Genomic DNA, 22,922 nt, shown 5'->3' on the forward strand with positions numbered 1-22,922 from the left:
TTCATAGGCCATAGAACGTGCACAATGCAAGGTGCATTTCACATCAGTTGTTGAGGATACTTCTACCCAAAGAGTTGGAGCAACAGAGCCCAGACTGAAACTAGAACCCATGGCTTCCTGAATCTCAGTTTGATAGTCAGCATGTCTGAAATTGACTTCATGAACTCCCCCTCAAGCCTGATCCTTCCAGTCATCTAGGTAACCAGACAGAAACCCTTGGTGTTTTTCTTGCCTCCTCTATTTCCCTCACATTCTTTGCCAATTCCTCAGCAAATCCTGTCTGCTCTACCTTTAAAATATCTGCCTCCACAACCTATCCACTTCTCACTATTTCCTCCACCACCACCCAGGATCAAGCCACCACCATCTTTTGCTTGAGCCATTGCGAAAGCCTCCTATCTGGCATCTTTGCTTCCAGCTTTGCCCCTTCCTTTACTCTCTCACATCTGCCAAGATGATTCTTTACAAACACAAGTCCATTCACGTCACTCCTCAGCCCAAATCCTCCAACAGACCCCATCTCTTTCAGAATAAAAACCAAAGTCCATACCATGACTCATAGGCCCTCCAGGGCCTGGCCTCCCCATTACACCTCTGGCCTCATGTCTTTCCATTGCCCGTTGTTCACTCCCTCCCAGTCATGCTGACCTTCTCATTACATGGCTGGGCCAAGGTCCAGTGCCTAAGGTGCTTCCCATGAAAGCCTTTTGTGGCTTTTCAACACCGGAACCTCATAAAGAATTTGAAAGATGTTCTCCATGATATGAGGCCAGTCACCTGCAGTTGTTCTAACCACAGTGTATGTTGTGCAGAAGTGGCCAACACAGCACAGACTGAACTCCTGAGGTGAGAAAGAGAGGCTGAGTGCTGCCATGCACTGGAACTTGGAAACAGAAGGTGGTCCTGGCCAGGTGACACTTGCTCACACTGCCCTTCAAGCTAGTTCCATAGTGGTGCTTGGTGCACACGTTAACAAAAGCCTAAAACACAAAGCATCTTCTATTTCATACTCAGCCAAGAAAAAGCGAGGGAGATAATGGAAGCTATTCTAGACTAGAATCTATATAATTTCTCCCACATCTCCCACCTCCACAGCTGAGCTGATTATGTATCCAGCAAGAATAAAGATCTGCCCCCTTGTCAAACACAGCAATTACTTGAGTTGTGGAACCAAGCCACTCATTGCCTGGCCTGTCCCACACTGATCCTCTGCCTCTGGGTACAGTTCATCTCTGTCTCCTCTATGATCCTGAGAAATTCAACTCTGCCCCCAAACCAGCATGTCTCAAACCTGAGTGAATGAGAACCATCTTCCTCAAAGTTAGGATGAACATTTGTAGTGACTGCCACTAGAGGTGCTACTCCCCACCCCACCCCACTCACACTCCACCCCAAGCCACTCACCATTCCTTCCATCTACAAAGACTGACTTCATGGGAAGGAGGTTGATAGGTAAGCTCTTCCCAAAGCCTTATACTCCTGAGTGCTCATTATAGATTACAGTCCCCCAACAAGGCCTGGCTCTGTGGAGAGATGTTGAGTAAGATGTCCAAAGAATATCACTGGCTGAGGATTACTCTTCCTCCCATCACCAAGACTCTTGGCAGCTATGCTGCCCACCACAGTTGCCATCAACACCTTGGCCCCTCCTCTGGCCCAAGCACCCTGTCAGTGACCCCTTTTTGCCAAGGGGACAAAGCCCAGTTTCCTCTGAAAATAGAGTCAGGATTCAACCAATCCCAAAACTGCCAGCCAGGCAGAATTATCCAAGGCCACATCCAAGATGTATTATGGGTTCATCCTGACTTCAGATCAGACATACCCTGCATTGGGAAAAATAAACCAAATTTGAAATACATTTTGAATTCAAAATGATCATCTATGGGGGCACTTATTAAAAATATGGTTATTCTAAAGCTCCTAATACAGAGAGGATATCTTTAATCTTTATAATTAGGAAGAGGGCACATGACAAGTTTCTCTTTCAGGTGCTGGGTTAGCTAAAGGCAGCATGTAGCCTGAATTATAGGGCAAAGATACTACATCCCAAAGATCTAACAGAAATAATGATCAGGTTGCAACAGCTGCTAGCAACCTAGTGATGTTGAATGCTAATTACTTTTCATTATTTAAAGGAAAAGCCATGGGGCATTTTAAGAGATGATTCACGCTACAAATATGTGTACAGTTGGTATTTTTTACTGTTAGCCATATACAATCATCATGAGGAAATTTCATGACTTTTCCAGTGATTTTTCATATTAATATAAATATAAAAAGTTTGTTTCCTTCCCACCTCCCAGGAAAAAGAAAAGAACAAAAATTCCAGAATAGTTTTTTTTAACTAATAAAGAAGTGTATATAAATGAAGAGTTCCAGAAAAATCTCAGAGTTGAAATTTCTGTTCCAACCAAATGGAATTTTTGTTTTGTTTTGTTTTGCAATTTAGGAACTGAAGCCCAAAGCTATTAATATTTCTACGTGGCCTCTGCTGCTGTAAATGTAAATAGAATTCCTGGTGTCTGAGTCCTCTGGCTTCTCATCTCTTTGCGCTGACCTCTGAAAGAGCAGTTGTTCCTTCCTTGGCTATCAGCCCTTAACCCACTGCAAGGACGGGGCACATGGGATGAAGTGCTGGTGTTCAAGGAGAATTGCATGCTCTTCAAGACTATATATATATACACACATATATATACATCTGTTTGCCAAGAGCTGAGGGACTAGGAAACACACAGCTTAGTGCAACTGGAGAATTACAGTGAATAATAGTGACAGATTGTAAAGACAGGCACCTTTATTTTACTGACTCAGCAATTGTGGCCTGGAGGAGCTGAGTGTCTGACCCACAGCTACACAATAAGTAATAGAGCCAGGTGCCAGACTCCCATTCCAGTGCTCTTGCCATCCCTCCCCTCCACCTAAGTCTATACAGGGATGGCTGAAGAGAAAGTGACTCTGCAGATATGTTTAATATGGGAACAGTAGCATTCAGCAGAGTGGCATGGGGGCAGCCCTGAGAAACCTGTCTGCAAAGATAGTATTTCTCTAGAGGCCATGTCTCAATATAGCAGCCACACAGAAGCAAATTCATGAGCGGGCAAATATTTGTCCCCTCTTATGACTGAACTTATGCCACTGTTTTCACAGGACTATTAATACATGGCAGCGTGATCAGCTCCCGCCACCCCTGTCCGTGACCACCTGCCATTCTGCTGTCAGCATCAGGTGCCATCTTCTGCCATCAATATAAAATGAAGGAAAAGCACCGGAGACACATTATTTGAAAAGGGAAAGAGTAGCCAGGGTTTCAACTTCTTACACAGTAAGAGAAACAAATATGTGATGTGAGGGTTCCAAGTAAAAAGTCAGTCCACGAAGCTGTGCTATTATAATGAAGCAGGGTTAACTGAACCCAGGAACTGATGCAAATGGCAGAAGTGACAATGTTGACTGTCATTTGTAGCACACTGTCTTTTTCATGTCACAGCCCTTTTCATGTTGTAGTAGTTTTCATTAACACACAAGACAAACCAAAACAACCTGCCATCTTTGACTCATTAAAAATAGAGGAATTCAAGCCTATTTCAAAACAAATATCACCTCAAATTCATAAGACAGAGTCCAATTTTTTTGGATAGCTGAAAAAGTAAAATTCACATCTATGCAAAACTTAAAAAAAAGAAACAAGAATATATGTGAAGAAATTCATCCTAAATGATTATTTAGGGAATTCTCACTGACTTATTTTGCTATTCTTAATAGGTCTTTGTTCTTTCTCTGTGTCCCCTACTAAATCTAGCATGAAATGTACACCCAATCAGAAACCCATCGAATGGATCATGTTGGCCCCTAAAATCAGGATATAAATACATTCTTAGAGGTATTTCTTCTACATAATTAATGAAAATTTCAGAATGTTTTCAAATATTTAGTATATACTCATCACCTGTGATCAGCCAAGTACTGTTATAAGCCCAGGAGTACAGCAGAGGAAAAACCCATGCACTTGTACTCATGGAGCTTACATTCTGATCACAAAAACAAATAAAAATGCATATCAGGTGGTGGCCAGTGGAGAATAATCAAGGTCAAGGATTTAATGAGTACTGGGCATGCTATTTTAGGACAGTCACAGAACAGTTCTTTGATAAGATTAGCATCTGAGTTCTTTGAGGGATTGATCCATATGGATGTCTAGGTCAGAACTGCAGAGTAGTTAAATACATAGTCCCTGAGGCAGGAATACTGTAATCTGCAAAGAATAGCAAGGAAGCCAGTGGGGCTGGAGCAGAGTGAGCAAAGATAGAGCAATAGGGATTGGGGTGAGAGAGACAGGAGAAGCCAGAGCTTTAACGGCCTTGTAAAATAAGAACAGGGCCTTTGGATTTTTTATTCAGGGAAGTCACTGGAAGGCTCTGGGCAGAGGATTGACATAATCTGAAGGAGATTTTGAGAAAATCCTTCTAAATTCAACGTTGAGAACAGAGTATAAAGAGCCAAGCATCAAAAGCAGGGAGCCCTGTTAGCCTACTGCAATAGTCCAAGCAAGAGATGATGGGGGTTTGGACTAGCTGATGGGGAAGACTAAAACTGAGGCATTCTCACACATTGAGTGAGAAAACTCAAAAGTACTGTTTTAAACATGTTAACTTTGAGATGCTTAAAGAAGGAAGAGCCCACAAATCAATATGTATAACAAAAGATGAATTTACAGCAAAGGAGAGTGATATGGTTTGGCTGTGTCCCCACCCAAATCTCATCCTGAATTCCCACATGTTGTGGGAGGGACCTGGTGGGAGGTATTTAATCATGGGAGCAGGTCTTTCCTGTGCTGTTCTTGTGATAGTGAATGAGTCTCATGAGATCTGATGGTTTTAAAAATGGGAGTTTCCCTGCACAAGCTCTTTTTGCCTGCTGCCATCCATGTAAGACATTAATTGCTCCTCCTTGCCTTCTGCCATGATTGTGAGGCCTCCCCAGCCACATGGAAATGTAAGTCCATTAAACTTTTTTCCTGTATAAATTACCCAGTCTCGAGTATGTCTTTATTAGCGACATGAAAACAGACTAAAACAGAGAGTATACTTAGAAGGCCCCATTTCTTGGAGCTAAGTGGATAGGAAAATTTAGGAAAGGCCAGGTTTCACAAGGCTGTTTGGGGATTGGTTGATTTTTAGCTGTGGAAATGCGGCTCCCAGAATGTGACTGTCAGTTACTTCCTGGCTCTCAGAAACTCATGTACTCATGAGAAACTGTCATTTATTGATTTGGCCAGGTTTAAAACTGGTTCTGGTGGTTACCTGTAGCCAAGGAACAACCAGTTCTTTCCTGGGAAGGTAGGAACATTTTCACTTCATGCCTATTGACAGCCAAGTGAATGAGCTACACAAGAAGCAGTAAGTCTCGTTACCAAAGTGATACTTTTCCCTGGTGCACACCTAAAACAAATTTTAAATGTGCATTGATTAGTAAAGAACAAGGGAATCTGTGAGGCATTAGAGAAAAGAGTACCAGCCATGGCTTTGTCTCAGGACCTTGGACCTTACCTGCTCATCTCCCACATCTATCAAATGAGGCTTAAGAAGGTTTTCTTCAGAGTCCATTCTACCTCTATAATTTCATGACTTTTTTGGTATATATAGTCATCCCTTGGTATCCTCAGGAGTTCCAGGATGCCCATGGTTACCAAAATCCACAGAACCTACACATATTCTCACATGTACTATAAATCATCTTAGATTACTCATAATACCTAATATGACATAAATGCTATGTAAGTATTTTTTATTGTTGTGTTTTTTATTGTTTTTCCTGAATATTTTTTAATCTGCAGTTGGTTGAATCTGATGATGCAGAACCCTTGGATATCGAGGGCTGACTGTGCCTGTGTGTGTGTGTACATGTGTGTACACATTTACCTAAAATACCCTAGATAATATTGCATGAGAAATAATAATATAAGAGCTAGATATTTGCTCCAAGTTAGGTGATGGGAAGAAGGGAAATCATCATTTGCTTGAGGACTACATGAGATCTTAGGTTGTTAAAGCTTATTTGCTTCATGTCTATGTTTAAGGTTGTGAAGCTTCGAGTAAAAGAGAGAAAAAAAGACAAATTTCATTCTCAAACAATGATCCAGCTGTTTAAAAAGTTCTACTCTGGGTAAAAGCAGAATGTAGTTTTGTATGTGCATAATAATCTATCAGATAAGTGAAGGAAAAAAGCATAAAATTGTTAAAAGATTAGAAGGAAATATAGCAAAAGTTAATATAGCTGTTTCTAAGGGTGGTATAATTAGTAAATTTTCATGTTTTTATAATTTTCTGTGTTTTCCAAAATTTTTAAAGCAATCAAAATAATTTAATGCAAAGAAATTCCAAATGAACAATCTTAGCCTCAATGTTCACCTAACAAAACCAGTGTCAATGGCTCTAGCAGGGGATAAAAGACGATAAAGAGGTGGAGACAGAGTGCTTCAGGCAGAGGACTACCACGGTCAGAGGATCAGAGGTGACAAAAAGAATAACTTTCATAGGAACAGAAATTTCACTCTGACCTCAATGAGTCCAGGAAAGACACTGGACAGAATAAAGAGATGAGGCCAAGTAGGAACAAGGTCTCAAAGAACTATGTGAACCAACTAAGGAACAGGCCGTTATAACATTTTTTAGTACCTAAAGACACGAACCTGGCTGGATGCAGTGGCTCACACCTGTAATCCCAGCACTTTGGGAGGCCGAAGCGGGTGGATCACCTGAGGTCAGGAGTTCAAGACCAGCCTGGCCAACATGGCGAAACCCTGTCTCTACTAAAAAATACAAAAATTAGCCAATCGTGGTGGCAGGCACCTGTAATCCCAGCTACTTGGGAGGCCGAGGCAGGGAGAATCGCTTAAACTTGGGAAGTGGAGGTTGCAGTGAGCTGAGATCAGGCCACTGCACTCCAGCCTGGGTGATAAAGTAAGACTCTGTCTCAAAAAAAAAAAAAAAAAAAAAAAAAAAAGACACAAACCTAAGACTTTTGAGGCCTTAATGAAACTTTATCTGTGCCCAGTCTATGGTGCTAACTTGAAGGTCTGTCTCTAGGGAGGTTCTGAACTATCTGACAGGCTTTACCAAGGTGACCAGGCTTCTCCTTTCTTAGGCAATAAGAACCTTCAAAGGTCTCTATTGGCCTCTGTACTGGCTGAAGAGATAAATTCACAGAAAAAGCATCTCTTCATTCGCTTCATCTATTTCAAGAACTTATTCAAAACACTGAAGAGATTGTCCCTGCATCCTAATTCTGGTCCTCTCATCTAACATCCCTCTGCGATGGAGTCTGGATAGTCAATGCTGAGGACCAGGTAAAGCTTGAAAGGAAAAGAGTCACTTGCTTCATGATCTAGGTCCTGGAGCAGAGATTGATAACGAATTGTCTGATAGCTAAACACATAACTATATTAATCCTCTTGGTTATAAGTATCTATGATGTTCTCAGAATACTTTTTATGATAATTTCTAATAACGTTGTGATGTTTTCTCCTAATTCAACAAGTTTTCTCTTATACATTGTGGAAACATTTCTCACCTAGACTTCCTACAGACTCATTTCCAAAATTCTTCAAATTTGTAGCAGATATCTCAGGAAACTGGGGTATAAAATAATAAGGATACTAACTTATTCTTTTCAGAAAAGTAAATTAATTTTTTTGCAAATAAGGTCTTACTAAATGGTTTCTTCCAACTCATTCCAACTAGAATGAGTACCTCGGACAAGCTTACCTATACAAAAGTTACAGGCAAAGGAAGAGGCATATCCTGGTTATTCTAGAACGATAGTACCAGAACGAGGCCAGTTAAGTAAAGCCACTTCAAAATAATACCAAATTTCATATTAAAGAGCAGGAGGAAAGATTGAAACAACACCTTAAAAAGTAAATTATGAAACCAAGATGTATTTTATTTTACATTTAACAAAATTTAAGTTATACTGCAACATTGCCCTGGTAACTAGAGCAAAGCAAGAATAAATTCTGCTGACATTTTTGGAACACTTTTTCTGAAAAAATATTCATATAACATGATCCAATTCTTTCTTTACTTTTGATTTTGCAAGAAAAAGAGGTTTATTTTTGTGAATATATTAGAAGGATTCATTATTTTTTCCCAAAGTTCTCTCCTATTCTTTGTTTTTCCAAACATACCTTCATCATTTTCCTTGTTAACACTCTCTTCCTTCATTGTCAGGTGACCTATTTCTGCCTGAGTCTTATTTGTCATATTCCACCAGCTCAGCTCCATCACTTTCAATAACTTCATAAAATTCTACAACTTCAGCCAGATTTGCAAGTTTGTTTCACAAATAAATAATATTTGCCTTGTAATACGGAATCTTCACGTCAGCAAGGAACGGACTAACAAAGAGGAATTCCAGAGAAGCAGATATACACAAGAGATCTCTGAATAGAGGTCAATTTTATAAGCGGTCAATTAATTAGAGAATATGATAATGTTTTGACAACTTCCCTACACAGCTCATAACAACCTGGTCTTGGATACCAACGCCCTTTGTACTTACCCATTCAGGCAGATGAGGTGGAAATGGAATCAAACTCTACTACACACAAATGACGTCACGAGAGAAAAAAAGATTGGAAGACCACAATTTGTTTCCATATCTTGCCACACCTTGAGATTCGTTACCAGGAGTAACAATTCAAGAGAGCTGACTAGGGGCATTTTGTACTTGCTTCCTCCGCTAAGAAGAACCAATATAGTGAGTAGATAATTATGCTTCAAATAGGTCACCCAAGAGAGAAGACTGGAATTCAGTAGAAAAGTGGCAGGCAATACCTAAAGTAAAGAAGGAGAAGGAAGTAAGGAAGCCTGCTTAGCCAAGATCAGCTGGGAGCCAAGGGAGACTACAATACAGGGAAAGGGTGAGTGAGAGACCCTCAGTGGTCCACATTATCACCATGGACTCCTGCAATCCTAGCCATGGGAGAGCTCCTTGACCCATGGCCAGGTGCGGTGGCTCACACCTGTAATTCCAGCACTTTGGGAGGCTGAGGCAGGCAGATCACTTGAGGTCAGGAGATCAAGACCAGCCTGGCCAACATGGTAAAGCCCTGTCTCTACTAAAAATACAAAAATTAGCCCAGTGTGGTGGCAGGCACCTGTAATCCTAGCTACTCGTGAGTCTGAGGCAGGAGAATCACTCAAACCCAGGAGGCAGAAGTCGCAGTGAGCCAAGATTGCATCATTGCACTCCAGCCTGGGCAACAAGAGCAAAACTCCGTCTCAAAAAAAAAAAAAAGAACTTTGTCTTCAATAGACTCCATGCTGTCCTGCAACCCAGTAGCACCAGGGCTGAGGTGTGGGAGAAGCATGGTCTGCTGCCTGCAGGGCTTAGGCACAAGCAACCGTGGGCTACCATACCCAGGTAGGAGGCATGATCAAGATGCAGGCTACCACCAGGGCTGAGCAAGGCACCATTCTAGAGCCCTACCCCCAACAGAGTATGCACTATCCTGGAAGCCAGCAGTGCTGGGACAGAGGTGCAAGAGAATAGCTGGCTGTTGACCCCAGGGCTTAGGAACAAGCAACCGTGGGCCACCATACCTGAGGCTGAGGCACAAGTGGCACACATGCTTAACATCTGCTGGCCTAGGCTGCCATCACTAAAAACATTGCCCCTCCACCAACACCACCCAGTGGCATTCTGCCAGTGGCCTAGAGGTTGCCCCATTCCTGCCTACCATGGCCAATACCTGTACACACAACTGCAGGGCCCTGAGGACCAGCCAGCCTAGCCCAGCTTCACCCTCCCCTCCATGCCAGAGCATACAGTCCAAGGGCCAGGGGATTGCCCAGCCTAGTCTACCACCACTGGCACCTAAACCCTCCTCCCAAGGGCCTGAGGTTGAGCTTACCCACCAAGCCACTACAACCACAGCTGGCACCTACCAGCATGTGCTGCCTGCAGGCCTGGAGACTAGTGTGCCTAGCCCATTGCAGCCACCACCAACACCAGCATGCATTACTTGGGACTTAGAGCGTAGTCCTACAACTGCCACTACCATCACTCACAACACACCAGCTGCTCAGGGGCATGAGAACCCTTCTACCTGTCCAGCCCATGGTTGCCACTACTGGCATCCAAGTAAGCCACTTGGAGGCCCAAGAATAGACCCAACTGGACCTGCTAACACTAGTGGCAGTGTATGCCATCTAGGGTCCCCAGGATAGGTATGCTATCCCACTGATGCCTCCCCAGGAGACTGAAGACTAGCCTACCTTGTGTCCCAGTCTCCACCAAAACTACACCCCAGCCTCCAATAATAACTACAGCCTAAGCCACTGGGGAAATCTCAGATACCACTGACACTGTTTATAGAGAAAGAAATCATACAGAGACTGCACAACTGTACTCACCCAGAATCAAAACCAAAGTACCCTACCCAACCAACATTATAGATTCATCCTCAGGAAAAAGTCTTCCCATATGAAAGCCAATTTTAAAAATTAGAAGTGACTATTATACCAGATGTGCAGATGTCAGTGTAAGAACACAGGAAACATGAAAAAGAAAGGAAATATGACCCCTCCAGAGGAGAACAATGATTATCCAACCATAGATCCCAATCAAAAATAAATTCACAAAATCATGGAAAAAGAATTCAAATTGTTTCAAAAGAAGTTCAGTGAGATATAAGAAAAGTCCAAAAAAATATAAATAAATCAGAAAAACAATTCAGGATACAAATTAGAAATTTACCAAAAACATAGATATCTTACAAAAAGAACCAAAGTGGCTGGGCGCGGTGGCTCACACCTGTAATCCCAGCACTTTGGGAGGCGGAGGCGAGTGGATCACCTGAGGTCAGGAGTTCAAGACCAGCCTGGCCAACATGGTGAAGCTCCCTCTCTACTAAAAACTACAAAAATTAGCCAGGCTTGGTGGCAAGCACCTGCAATCCCAGCTACTTGGGAGGCTGAAGCAGGAGATTCGCTTGAACCTGGGAGTTGGAGGTTGCAGTGAGCCGAGAATGCACCATTGCACTCCAGCCTAGGTGACAGAGTGAAACTCTGTCTCAAAAAAAAAAAAAAAAAAAAAAGAACCAAATAATACTAGATCTAAAGAGAGAGATAGACTCTAATATAATAATAGCGAGGGACTTTAAAACCCCCACTCTCAGCAGTAAGCAGAGGTTCTAGGTAGAAAATCAACAAAGAAACGTTGGATTTAAACTGGACATTAGACCAAATGAACATAACAGACATTAACAGGACATTTTATCCAACAACTCAACAACTGCAAAATACAGTTCTTCTCCTCAGTACGTAGAACATTCTCCATGATAGACCATGTTAGGCTAAAAAGTAAGTCTCAACACATTTTTAAAAAGTGAAATCATATCAAGTATCTTCTCAGAGCAGAATGGAATAAAACTAAAAATCAATAACAAGAGGAACTTTGGAAACTACACAAATACATGGAAATTAAACATTTGCTCCTGAATGACCATTGGGTCAATAAAGAAACTAAAATGTAAATAGAAAAATTTCTTGAAACAAATGAATGTGGAATCACGACATACCAAAACCTGTAGGACAGAGCCAATGCTGTACTAAGAAGGAAGTTTATAGCAATAAAATGCTTACATCAAAAAAGTAGAAAGATTTTAAACAATCTAATAATACACCTCAAGACACTAGAAAGGCAAGAACAAACCAAACCCCAAATTAGCAGAAGGAAAGAAACAAAAAAGATCAGAGCAGAATTATACAAAATAGAGGCTAAAAAACAACACAAAGCATCAATAAAACAAAAAGTGGGTTCTTCAAAAAGATAAACAAATTAATGAATTGCTAGCTAGACTAACAAAGACGGAAAGACCCAGACCAAAATCAGAAATGGAAAAGGAGATATTACAACTGACAACACAAAAATACAAAAGATCATCAGAGACTATTATGAACAATTATATGCTAACAAACTGAAAAACCTAGAGGAAATGGATAAATTCCTAGAAACTACAACTTCCCAAGGTTGAAGCAGGAAGAAATAAAAAAACAACAGACCAATAATGAGTAGCAAGATTAAATAAGTAATAAAAATTCTCTTAAAAATGAAAAGCCTAGGACTGGTGGATTCACTGCTGAATTCTACCAAACATATAAGGAAGAACTAATATCAATCCTCCTGAAACTATTCCAGAAAATTGAAGAGGAAGGAATTCTCTCTAACTCATTGTATGAGGCCAGCATTACCCTAATAACAAAACAAGACAAGAATAGAACAAAAACAATGAAAACTATAGAACAGTATCCCTAATGAACATAGATGTAAAAATCCTCAACAAAGTACTAGCAAACCAAATTAAATAGCATATGAGAAAGATAATACATTATGACCAAGTGGGATTTACACCAGGGAAACAAGAATGGTTTGGCATGCAAAAGTAAATAAATGTTATACATCACATCAACAGAATGAACGATAAACAACATATGATCATCTCAATAGATGCAGAAAAAGCATTCGATAAAATCCAATATCCTTCCTGATTAAAAACTCTCAACAAACTACACATAGAAGGAACATACCTCAACATAATAGAGGCCATATATAAAAATATCAACTTCAGCCAATATCATACTGAAGGTTTTTCCTCCAAGAAATGGAACACGACAAGGATGTCTACTTGCACCACTCAAATTCAACATAGTACTGGAAGTCCTAGCCAGAACAATAAGTCAAGACAAAGAAATAAAAGGCATCCACATTTGGGGGAGAAAAAAGGAAGATGTACCTCTTTGCAGATGACAGGATCTTATATTTAGAAAAACCAAAGACTCAGGTATGAAAAATAAATTCAGTAAAGTTGCAGGATACAAAATCAACATACAAAAATCAGTAGAATTTTTATACACCAACAATGAAATAGCTGAAAAAGAAATCAAGAGGACAATCCCATTTCCGATAGCTACCAAAAAAATAAAATACCTAGAAAAATAATGTGACCAACGAGGTAAAAGATGTCTACAAGGAAAACTACAAAACACTGATGAAAGAAACTAAGGAGGACACAAAGGAAAGACATTCCATGCTCGTGGATCAGAATATCATTAAAATGACCATACTACCCAAAGTAATATACAGATTCAATGCAATCCCTATCAAAAGATCATATTTCACAGAAATAGAAAAAAAAAAGAAATAAAATTCATATGAAACAAAAAAAGAACCAGAAGAGCCAAAGCAATCCTAAGCAAAAGAACAAAGCAGGACCCATCACACTACCTGACTTCAAAATATATTACAAGGCCATAGTAACCAAAACAGCACGGTAATGGTATGAAACCAAACATATAGACTGATGGAACACAATAGAGAACCCCAAAACAAATCCACATATTTACAGCCAATTGATTTTTAACAAAGGCACCAAGAATATTCACTGCAAAAAGGACACCCTCTTCAATAAATGGTGCAGAAGAAATTGGATATCAGTATGCAGAAGAATGAAACTGGACCCCTATCTCTCTCTCTCCATATACAAAAATCAATGCAAGATGGATTAAAGACTTAAACATTAAGATTCAAAACTATGAAACTACTAACTAAAAACAGAAAACACTTTCCTATGAAACAAAGGAAGGTGTAGGCAAAGATTTTTTTTTTTTAGGGTTTTGATTGCTAGTTTTTAATTTTTTTCTTCTTTTATTATTATACTTTAAGTTCTAAGGTACATGTGCACAACATGCAGGTTTGTTACATGGGTATATATGTGCCATGTTGGTTTGCTGCACCCATCAACTCATCATTTACATCAGGTATTTCTCCTAATGCTATCCCTCTCCCAGCCCCCCAAGAGGCCCCGGTGTGTGATCTTCCGCTCCCTGTGTCCATGTATTCTCATAGTTCAACTCCCACTTATGAGTGAGGACATGCAGTGTTTGGTTTTCTGTCCTTGTAATATTTTACTGAGAATGATGGTTTCCAGCTTCATCCATGTCCCTGCAAAGGACATGAACTCATCATTTTTATGGCTGCATAGTACTCCATGGTGTATATGTGCCACATTTTCTTTATCCAGTCTATTATTGATGGACATTTGGATTGGTTCCAAGTCTTTGCTATTGTGAATAGTGCAGCAATAAACATACCTGTGCATGTGTCTATAGTAGAATGATTTATAATCCTCTGGGTACATACCCAGTAATGGGATTGCTGGGTCAAATGGTATTTCTAGTTCTAGATCCTAGAGGAATCGCCACACTGTCTTCCACAATGGTTGAACTAATTTACACTCCCACCAACAGTGTAAAAGTGTTCCTGTTTCTCCACATCCTAAGTTATTTCCTGACTTTTTAATGATTGCCATTCTAACTGGCGTGAGATAATATCTCATTGTGGTTTTGATTTGCATTTCTCTGATGACCAGTGATGATGAGCATTTTTGCATATGTCTGTTGGCTGCATAAATGTCTTCTTTTGAGAAGTGTCTGTTCATATCCTTTGCCCTCTTTTTGATGGGCTTGTTTTTATCTTGTAAATTTGTTGGAGTTCTTTGTAGATTCTGGATATTAGCCCTTTGTCAGATGGCTAGATTGCAAAAATTTTCTCCCATTCTGTAGGTTGTGGTCTAGGCAAAGATTTTATGGCTAAGACCTCAAAAGCACAGACATTAAAACAAAAATAGACAAATAGAACTATATTATACTAAAAACTTCTGCACAGCAAAGGAAGAAATCAAGAGAGTGAAGAGACAACCTGTTAAATAGGAGAAAATATTTACAAACTATTCATCAACAAGCGACTAATATCCAAAATATACAAGGAACTCAAACAGCTCAATAGCAAAAAATAAGCAAATTATACCATTAAAAAGTGGGCAAAGTTGCCTGTTCACTCTAAGGATAGTCTCCTTTGCTGTGCAGAAGCTCTTTAGTTTAATTAGATCTCATTTGTCCATTTTGACTTTTGTTGCAATTATTTTTGGTGTTTTAGTCAGGAAGTCCTTGTCCATGCCTACAAATGGGAGAAAATTTTTGCAATCTACCCATCTGACAAAGGTCTAATATCCAGAATCTACAAGAAATTTAAACAAATTTACAAGAAAAAAACAAACAACCCTATCAAAAAATGGGCAAAGGACATGAGCAGACACTTCTCAAAAGAAGACATTTATGTAGCCAACAAACATATGAAAAGGAGCTCATCATCACTGGTCATTAGAGAAATGCAAATCCAAACCACAATGAGGGCTGGGCACCGTGGCTCACGCTTGTAATCCCAGCATTTTGGGAGGCTAAGGTGGAAGGATCACGAGGTCAAGAGTTTGAGACCAGCCTGGCCAATATGATGAAATCCTGACTCTACTAAAAATACAAAAATTAGCCGGGTGTGGTGGTGTGCACCTGTAGTCCCAGCTACTTGGGAGGCTAAGGCAGGAGAATCGCTTGAACTCGGGAGGCAGAAGTTGCAGTGAGCAGAGATTGGGCCACTGCACTCCAGCCTGGGCCACAGGGTGAGACTCCATCTCAAAAAAAAAAAAAAACCCACAATGAGATACCATCTCACGCCAGTTAGAATGGTGATTATTAAAAAGTCAGGAAACAACAGATGCTGGCGAGGTTGTGGAGAAATAGGAACACTATTACACTGTTGGTGGGAGTGTAAATCAGTTCAACCATTATGGAAGACAGCATGGTAATTCCTCAAGGATCTAGAACCAGATATAACATTTGAACCAGCAATCCCATTACTGTGTAATATCCAAAGTATTATAAATCATGCTACTATAAAGACACATGCACACATATGTTTATTGCAGCACCATTTTCAATAGCAAAGCCTTGGAACCAACCCAAATGCTTATCAATGATAGACTGTATAAAGAAGATGTGGCACATATACACCATGGAATACTATGCAGCCATAAAAAAGAATGAGTTCATGTCCTTTGCAGAGACATGGATGAAGCTGGAAGCCATCATTCTCAGCAAACTAACACAGGAACAGAAAACCAAACACCGCATGTTCTCACTCATATGTGGAAGTTGAACAATGAGAACACATGGACACAGGGAGGGGAACATCACCCACTGGGGCCTATTGGGTGGTGGGTGGCAAAAGGAGGGAGAGCATTAGGACAAACACCTAATGCATGTGGGGCTTAAAACCTAGACAACGGGTGGATAGGTGCAGCAAACCACCATGGCACATGTATACCTATGTAACAAACCTGCACGTTCTGAACATGTATACCAGAACTTACAGTAAAATAAAATAAAATAAGTGGGCAAAGGACATGAATTGGCAACTCTCAAAAGAAGACATACAAATAGCCAACAAGTATATGAAAAAAAGTTCAACATCACCAATCATCAGAGAAATGCAAATCAAAACTACAGCGAGATATCATCTTACCCCAGTTAGAACAGCTATGATTAAAAGACAAAAAACTAACAGATGAGGATGTGGATAAGAGGGAACTCATACACTGTTTGTGGGAATGCAAATTAGTACAACTGCTGTGGAGAACCTTATGACGATTTCTCAAAAAAATAAAAATAGAACCACATGATCCAGCAATTCTGCTACTGGGTATCTATCCAAAGAAAAAGAAATCAGTATAACAAAGGGATACTTGCACTCACATGTTTATTGCAGCACTGTTCACAAAAGCAAAGATATGGAATCAACCTTAGTGTACACCAACAAACAAATGAATTTTTAAAATGTAGTATATATATAAAATGAAACATTATTTGGCCATAAAAAAGAAAAAAATCGCATCATTTATAGCAACATGGATGGAACTGGAAGGCATTATGTTAAGTGAAATAACCCAGGCATAGAAAGACAAATATTATGTGGTCTCACTCATACATGGGAGCTTAAAAAAAGTCAGTCTCATAAAGATAGAGAGTAGAATAATAGATACCAGAGTCCAGGAAGGGTGGGTGAGTGCAAGGGGGGATAAAGAGTTAGGTTAACGGGTACAAATGTATTGTTAGATGAAAGGTATGAGTTCCATCATTTGACAGCAGAATCGCGTGACTATAGTTAACAACAATGTATTGTCTATTTCAAAGTAGCTAGAAGAGAGTTCTCAACACATAGAACTGACAAATCCTCAAAGTGATGGGCACCTCAAATACCCTGACTTGATCATTACACATTCTATGTATGTAACAAAATACCACATGTACCCCATAAATATGTAAAATATTATATAGCAGTATATTACAAATAAATACTATTATAAAAGGATTTTTTTAAAGATTAGTTACCATTGTGTAACTAGCAGTAACCCCAGGCTCAGGGATGATACTTTCCCTTGTCCTTTGAGATTTACTGTGAGGTATTTGCAGTGTTACCTTATCTGACTCTGGATTAACAAGTCTTTTCCAGTTTCAGATGCCATCTGGCAATTTCATTCTGAGAATGGGGGAGTAATCACAAATCAATCTTAGGAAAACACAGAAAGGAGGCGTCCACAAATGTGATTTAGGGAAAAGCTGGAGTTGGGGTAAGTAAAATAGAAGAGGAACATTATCACCAATTGGGTGGACATTGAGAAATGAGTTGAAAGGGGTCACACTTCACAAATGAGACTAAATTCCCAATAAGTCATATTTTCAGGGCAAAATTGAGTAGCATAACACGCTGAATGTCTTATCTACAACCATAATTGGACCAAGGACCCAAATTCCCACCCACCCCTCAATCTCATGCAGCCTTTAGTTAGTTGTGTTAATACAAATTGTGTATATTTAGTACATTTTCCTTTATTGTGTAATTGTCTTGCTGATCAGAGTAGAATTTGAGTCCCGAGGGAGAAGAGGACCACATGTCCTGTTAATTTTTTTAATTTCACCCTCCTGTCCTTCTTCACCACTTACTTCCTCCCTTCCTTGCACACAGTACATGCTTACCAGTTTGTTTATCAAATTGAATCTAAGCCTTCAACCCAACACTAAATCTCATGTTTGCAAAGAAAGGGCATAACAAGCCATATCAGAAAAGGTCCTGAGGTGTAATTCTTCTATAAGTCTTAAGTTAGAAGGGAAGAAAAAAAGGAGGGATGATCCTGGCTATTTTAGCAAGGTTATATGGGGTGAGGCACAATGGAAAACCTTTATATTTAAGCCATCTTTTACCCAATGCCTTTAGAATAGAACTGAACATAACAAGCTGTCAGCAGCCACAAGATGACATAAAAGGATGCCCTTGATGTTCAACATTCCTGAATTCCATCTCATACTATGACAGCAAAGAGATCTACAATTATCTCTTCCTAGTTTGAAGACTTCCAGGTACTGCTCATGTTACAAGCCAGTAACTTCATCCAGCCTAAGATGCTCCTTTAATCACTAAGAATTTTTAAACACCCTGAAAAGAGATCTCTCGACTTTAGAATTGTTGAGATCTTTTTCAACTAGTTGATGCCAACCAGTGCCCGGTTATTTTCCCTAACAATTTCTGCATCTAGTGCCTTCTCCCAAAGTATTGACCCAATAAATAGTCTACTGGGCATCTCTTGAAGAGTCCATGTGAGCTGGCTTTAAAAAAAAAAAAAAAGAACTTTATTTCCTAATACCACTTTATGCATAATGATTCTGCTATTACCATTGTTTCACTCCATTCAATCTAAGCAAAAAACAGTTGAAATATATACGTAACTTCAGGTTCTTTGCAGTGTTCATTAATCTTTGAACAATCTTTGAATGTGTAATCGAGAACTGAACAGTGATCCAATTACATAACCTTGGTAAAGATTTTAGGCTTCTTGTATAACTGAACAGTGACCCAATTACATAACCTTGGTAAAGATTTTAGGCTTCTTGTATCATCTGAGCCAGTCTAATAATCCTCTGCTTAAATTAAGTACAAAGGGATGACAGATGCAGTCTCAATTCTGTATTGTTTTAAACAAAAGTAATGTATTGGGCAGTCATTTAAGTCCAAAACTTAAATACGTAATACTAAATGACCCCATCTAAAAGATGGAGATATGAGGTCATCACTTAAGCACGTATTGAGTAGCTGACTCATCATGGAGGACCTGTCAGAATGCTGTTCTACTTAAAATCAGCTATTGCACTAGGCCAAGTCAGAGTTTTATTTTGATCAAGGTATTAAATTATTAATACTCCTATTTTAATTTTTCACCATAGAAATAATGTTTTTCCATTTTCACTGGGATGGAATTCACATATCTCAATCAAATCACAACAAAGTGACAAGGAAGATTTAAGGTTCTTTATAGGCATTTTTCAGCTGATGCACGTGTGAAGAGTATGCGCCTCCTGAAAAGAGCAAAAGACAAGACCCTATAGTGACACACTGTTAGGAGCCTCCTTTGCATCTGGCAGCAGCACACCCAGCTCTTCTATGAAGCAGCTCAGAACGGACAGAAAATTCAGACCTGACTGCAATCCAGCAACAATCAGTGGCTCCCTGAAAACCCCTGATATTTGTGAGAGAGAATCCAGAGGACTTGTTAACTAATCCTTCCTCTACAGTCCCAACACTGCACCTGTGTTAAGAAGGCAAAGAAAGGAATGTTCGATTTGGTCCTGAGAAGAAACATCTTTATGAGGCTGTGGCTGGATGTTACACACTCATCCTTTCTTTCCTCAAGATCAAGGCTTGCGCAGTCCATTTAATCAGTCATTAAATCACTGCAAAAGTGCAGCATAAGAATGTTGTCCGTGGTGTTGTCCAATGTCTCTTTCATAAGGTCCCACACAATAAATTCCTTGAGTATCCAAACTCAAAGAAAATAAAGAAAACATGATAACTTGAGTGTTTTCCCATTTTTCCTTATCTGTCATAAAATTCAGCACCTAATCAGTGATTTTAATGAGATCATCTGTAATGCCTACTCATTTGCCTCCTTCTTTCCTTTAATGACATGTTCAATCCTGTAAGGTGTTTCAAATCATGTTCTAGAGACAAGATAGATGACATATGCCACTCTTCAGTAAAAGCCTGTTTTCCAGGAACAATCTTACCTGCATATGAGTCTATTTTTCACCAAGGCGGTAAAGATCTCCTGAAATAGTTTACGCTGAGGATGTTTGCTGAAATTTCTCTCATTCTTGTAGTTTATACTGAGACAAAACAAACAGAAAAGAATTTTCTAATAGAGATCAGGCTGTCTCAAAGTTGCCAATGCAGACAAAGATCATCTATATTCAGGTAACATTTTTATTATTACTAACCACTATACTAATGAGGATTCAGGCAAATATTGAAGCAGCCTTGCGTTTAACATGTTGCTAAAAGCAACTATCAGCTGTTAAAATAGGAAGTAGAAATTCAATTATAAGGTTAAAAATAAAATATAGTCAAGCATATGTATTTCCTTTTACCATATTCATTAAATTATTCCCTATAAACACTAATGGCTAAAATTGGTTGGAGGGAAGAAAAGGGTAAATGGAGAGAAAGAATGATTGGGGCACATTATTTAGACAGCTGTGTAACAGGAAGAGAAGAATTCCCTCTCCACTTTTCCACATACCCTCGACCCCACTGGCTAATCTTGCTATCAACACCAGTGGTTATCATTTATAATACCTTCTAGATAAGAAGAGTTTATTAACACAGTTTATACACCTTCAGCCATGTTGACTGTCACTGTTGATTGTTTATATGGTTTTGTGTGTGTAACAAAATTCTGAGATATTCCAGCTTCAGCTTCTTTTTGCTGATCTTACAGCCCACCAAAGAGGTTAAAAATACCTCAAAACATTCTATTTTAAAACTGAAAAAGGATAAGAGATAATAAAAGGGTCACATTGCTACCAAATACATGATACAATATTTTTGCACATAATTAAATAAAACTAATTTTCAGATCTAGGACAAATAAGCTGGAATTCCATGAACATACAACCTCAAAGGAAAGGTGTGTAAACTTATGTTGCCATGCGTAATGTTCGGCCTTCTCAGTCTTTCAGATGCCATTGGACAGCATGTCCCCATCCTAGTCACCTGAGGGCTATAATAGTTTCTTAGTACACGGGCACTGGTACTCACTATATGACAATTTTTTAAGTATTTAAGTGTTCCTCACTAAAAATATATTTTTAAAATATGAACACATGAAATGTCATGTAACTTTCCCATACTATTAAATTTGTTGTCATAAGATGACAGGGAAACAAAAACAAAATCTAGGCCAAATAAACAAATGATCCTTCTAGAATATTCATATTGATATTTCATGCCACTCACTATTTACATGGTACTTAGTGCCAAATGACCCAAGCACACTGTAAAACTGAGAGAACCAGCTCCCAAGAGGGGAGTGGCCCACAAGAATGTGTAGCTTTGCAGAGGTCTGCTTGGCAACAGAGATGAACATTACCTGACACTTTCAATGTTAGAGGTGTGCCGCAACCCCTTCAACTGAAAACCTCAGTTGTTTTGACAACGACATACTTTAACCACCACATCTGTTCACAGCAACGGCTCCTTTTATGCCATCTCATTACTGGCAAGATCTAGACAGACAAAGATTGGGACAAGCCTAACCAGGTCAATAATCTGGAACCACTTCCTCGTTGAGCAATGCCAAACGCATGTCAGCATAGGGTCCTAAATCTCCCAGGTCAGTTCCACCTGTACCCATTAAACCTGTTATTTACATATTATTTCTGGGAATGGTTTAAGCACTAACTGAAAATATTAAATTAAGAATCTCTATGGTAAATTTTGAAGCGGGTTTTAAATTTTAGCTCCTGGGATAAACTTAAATAAAACTGTGAGCTAAGCAGAATAAGTTGCTGAAGACGAAGGAGATGCTGGATTTCTTACCTAAAATTTTCAAGTTCAACAGCTTCTGTGGATTCATGCCACTGACCCCGAGCTCTGTGTCCACCCGCCCTGATGGCGGGCTCAGACTTCGTCATGCTATTTTGGGCACTATCGAAGTTAATGGCTGGAAGCTACAGAAATAGAAGCATAGAGTACATGAGGATCACAATTCAGCACGGGATAAAGAAAGTAACAAAATATGGGGAGGATGACGAGACTGAGATTTTTTCCAGGCCAATAATTAAGATAACAACCCTTTCAAATGTAAGGGTTTTCCAAGATTCAAATCAAGTATCTTTGACTTAAACATCTACCTTACACTGTTTTATTTTTCTTCATAGCTTGTAACACCACTTGTCATATCTGACAGTTATTTATGTACTTTTAGTCTCCCTTGATTATAATGTCACCTCAACACAAGCAGGAACTTGCCTGTTTTTGTTCAATGCTATTACCCCAGCACCTAAAACAGATATAGGTTTGGGGTGACACCTGGGCATCAGGAGGTTTTGAAGTTTCTCATGTGATTCAAACATGCAAGCTGACTAGAGAGCTCCTGGATCCAGGTAGAACACTCTGATATAGAGCAGAGTGCCCAAATTGAGAATGAGTCACCATACATTCATTCATTCTTCAATATTTACCAGGTGTACACACTATTTTCCTGGTGTTAGGGATATAACAATAAAGAAGATTCTACCACTTTTAATCAGTCTGAACATCCTGATTACTCAATCATATTTATAAAAGACATTAAAATATATTATCAAATTTACCATAAGTAAAAATTTAACTACAACAACTTCACTATGCTTCACTTGCAATAATAAATTGTCAGGTTATCAGTATTCAAATAGTTTCACTTACCAGTATTTGTCTATAATTGGGATAACCCTAAGGTTTCTGATAACACCATAAAGTTGAGCATGGTATAGACAAATATCCTGTTTTTTCCAAAGTACAAATGAAGGACGTTCTATAATTAGCTAAATTATTACAGATGAGGTAAGCAGAGTATAACATAACAAAAAAATCATTTTTCAGTAAATTTTTCCATTTTATATATTACCAAAGTTATAATATGTTGCACTTGTTGTCTT

At 39.2% G+C, this 22,922-nt stretch overlaps 1 protein-coding gene across 50 annotated transcripts in view; it reads right to left on the minus strand.

Annotated features, from left to right (window-relative positions):
- Positions 1-22,922, minus strand: part of NEK10 (NIMA related kinase 10) — a 259,118-nt gene that overhangs the window by 213,917 nt on the left and 22,279 nt on the right. For all 50 annotated transcript variants that reach the window (XR_010155540.1, XR_010155535.1, XR_010155533.1 and 47 more), the window contains 2 exons: positions 21,823-21,953; positions 20,013-20,111 (listed from right to left, as the gene is read on the minus strand). Coding sequence is in view for 38 of the 50 variants with exons in the window: in XM_016940607.2 (XP_016796096.1) it covers positions 20,013-20,111; positions 21,823-21,953 (230 nt within the window). In the remaining 12 variants the exon portion in view is untranslated. The remainder of the gene's footprint in view (positions 1-20,012; positions 20,112-21,822; positions 21,954-22,922) is intronic.

This window comes from Pan troglodytes, chromosome 2 (genome assembly GCF_028858775.2).
Source record: "Pan troglodytes isolate AG18354 chromosome 2, NHGRI_mPanTro3-v2.0_pri, whole genome shotgun sequence".
In the NCBI taxonomy this organism is placed as follows: Eukaryota; Metazoa; Chordata; class Mammalia; order Primates; family Hominidae; genus Pan; species Pan troglodytes.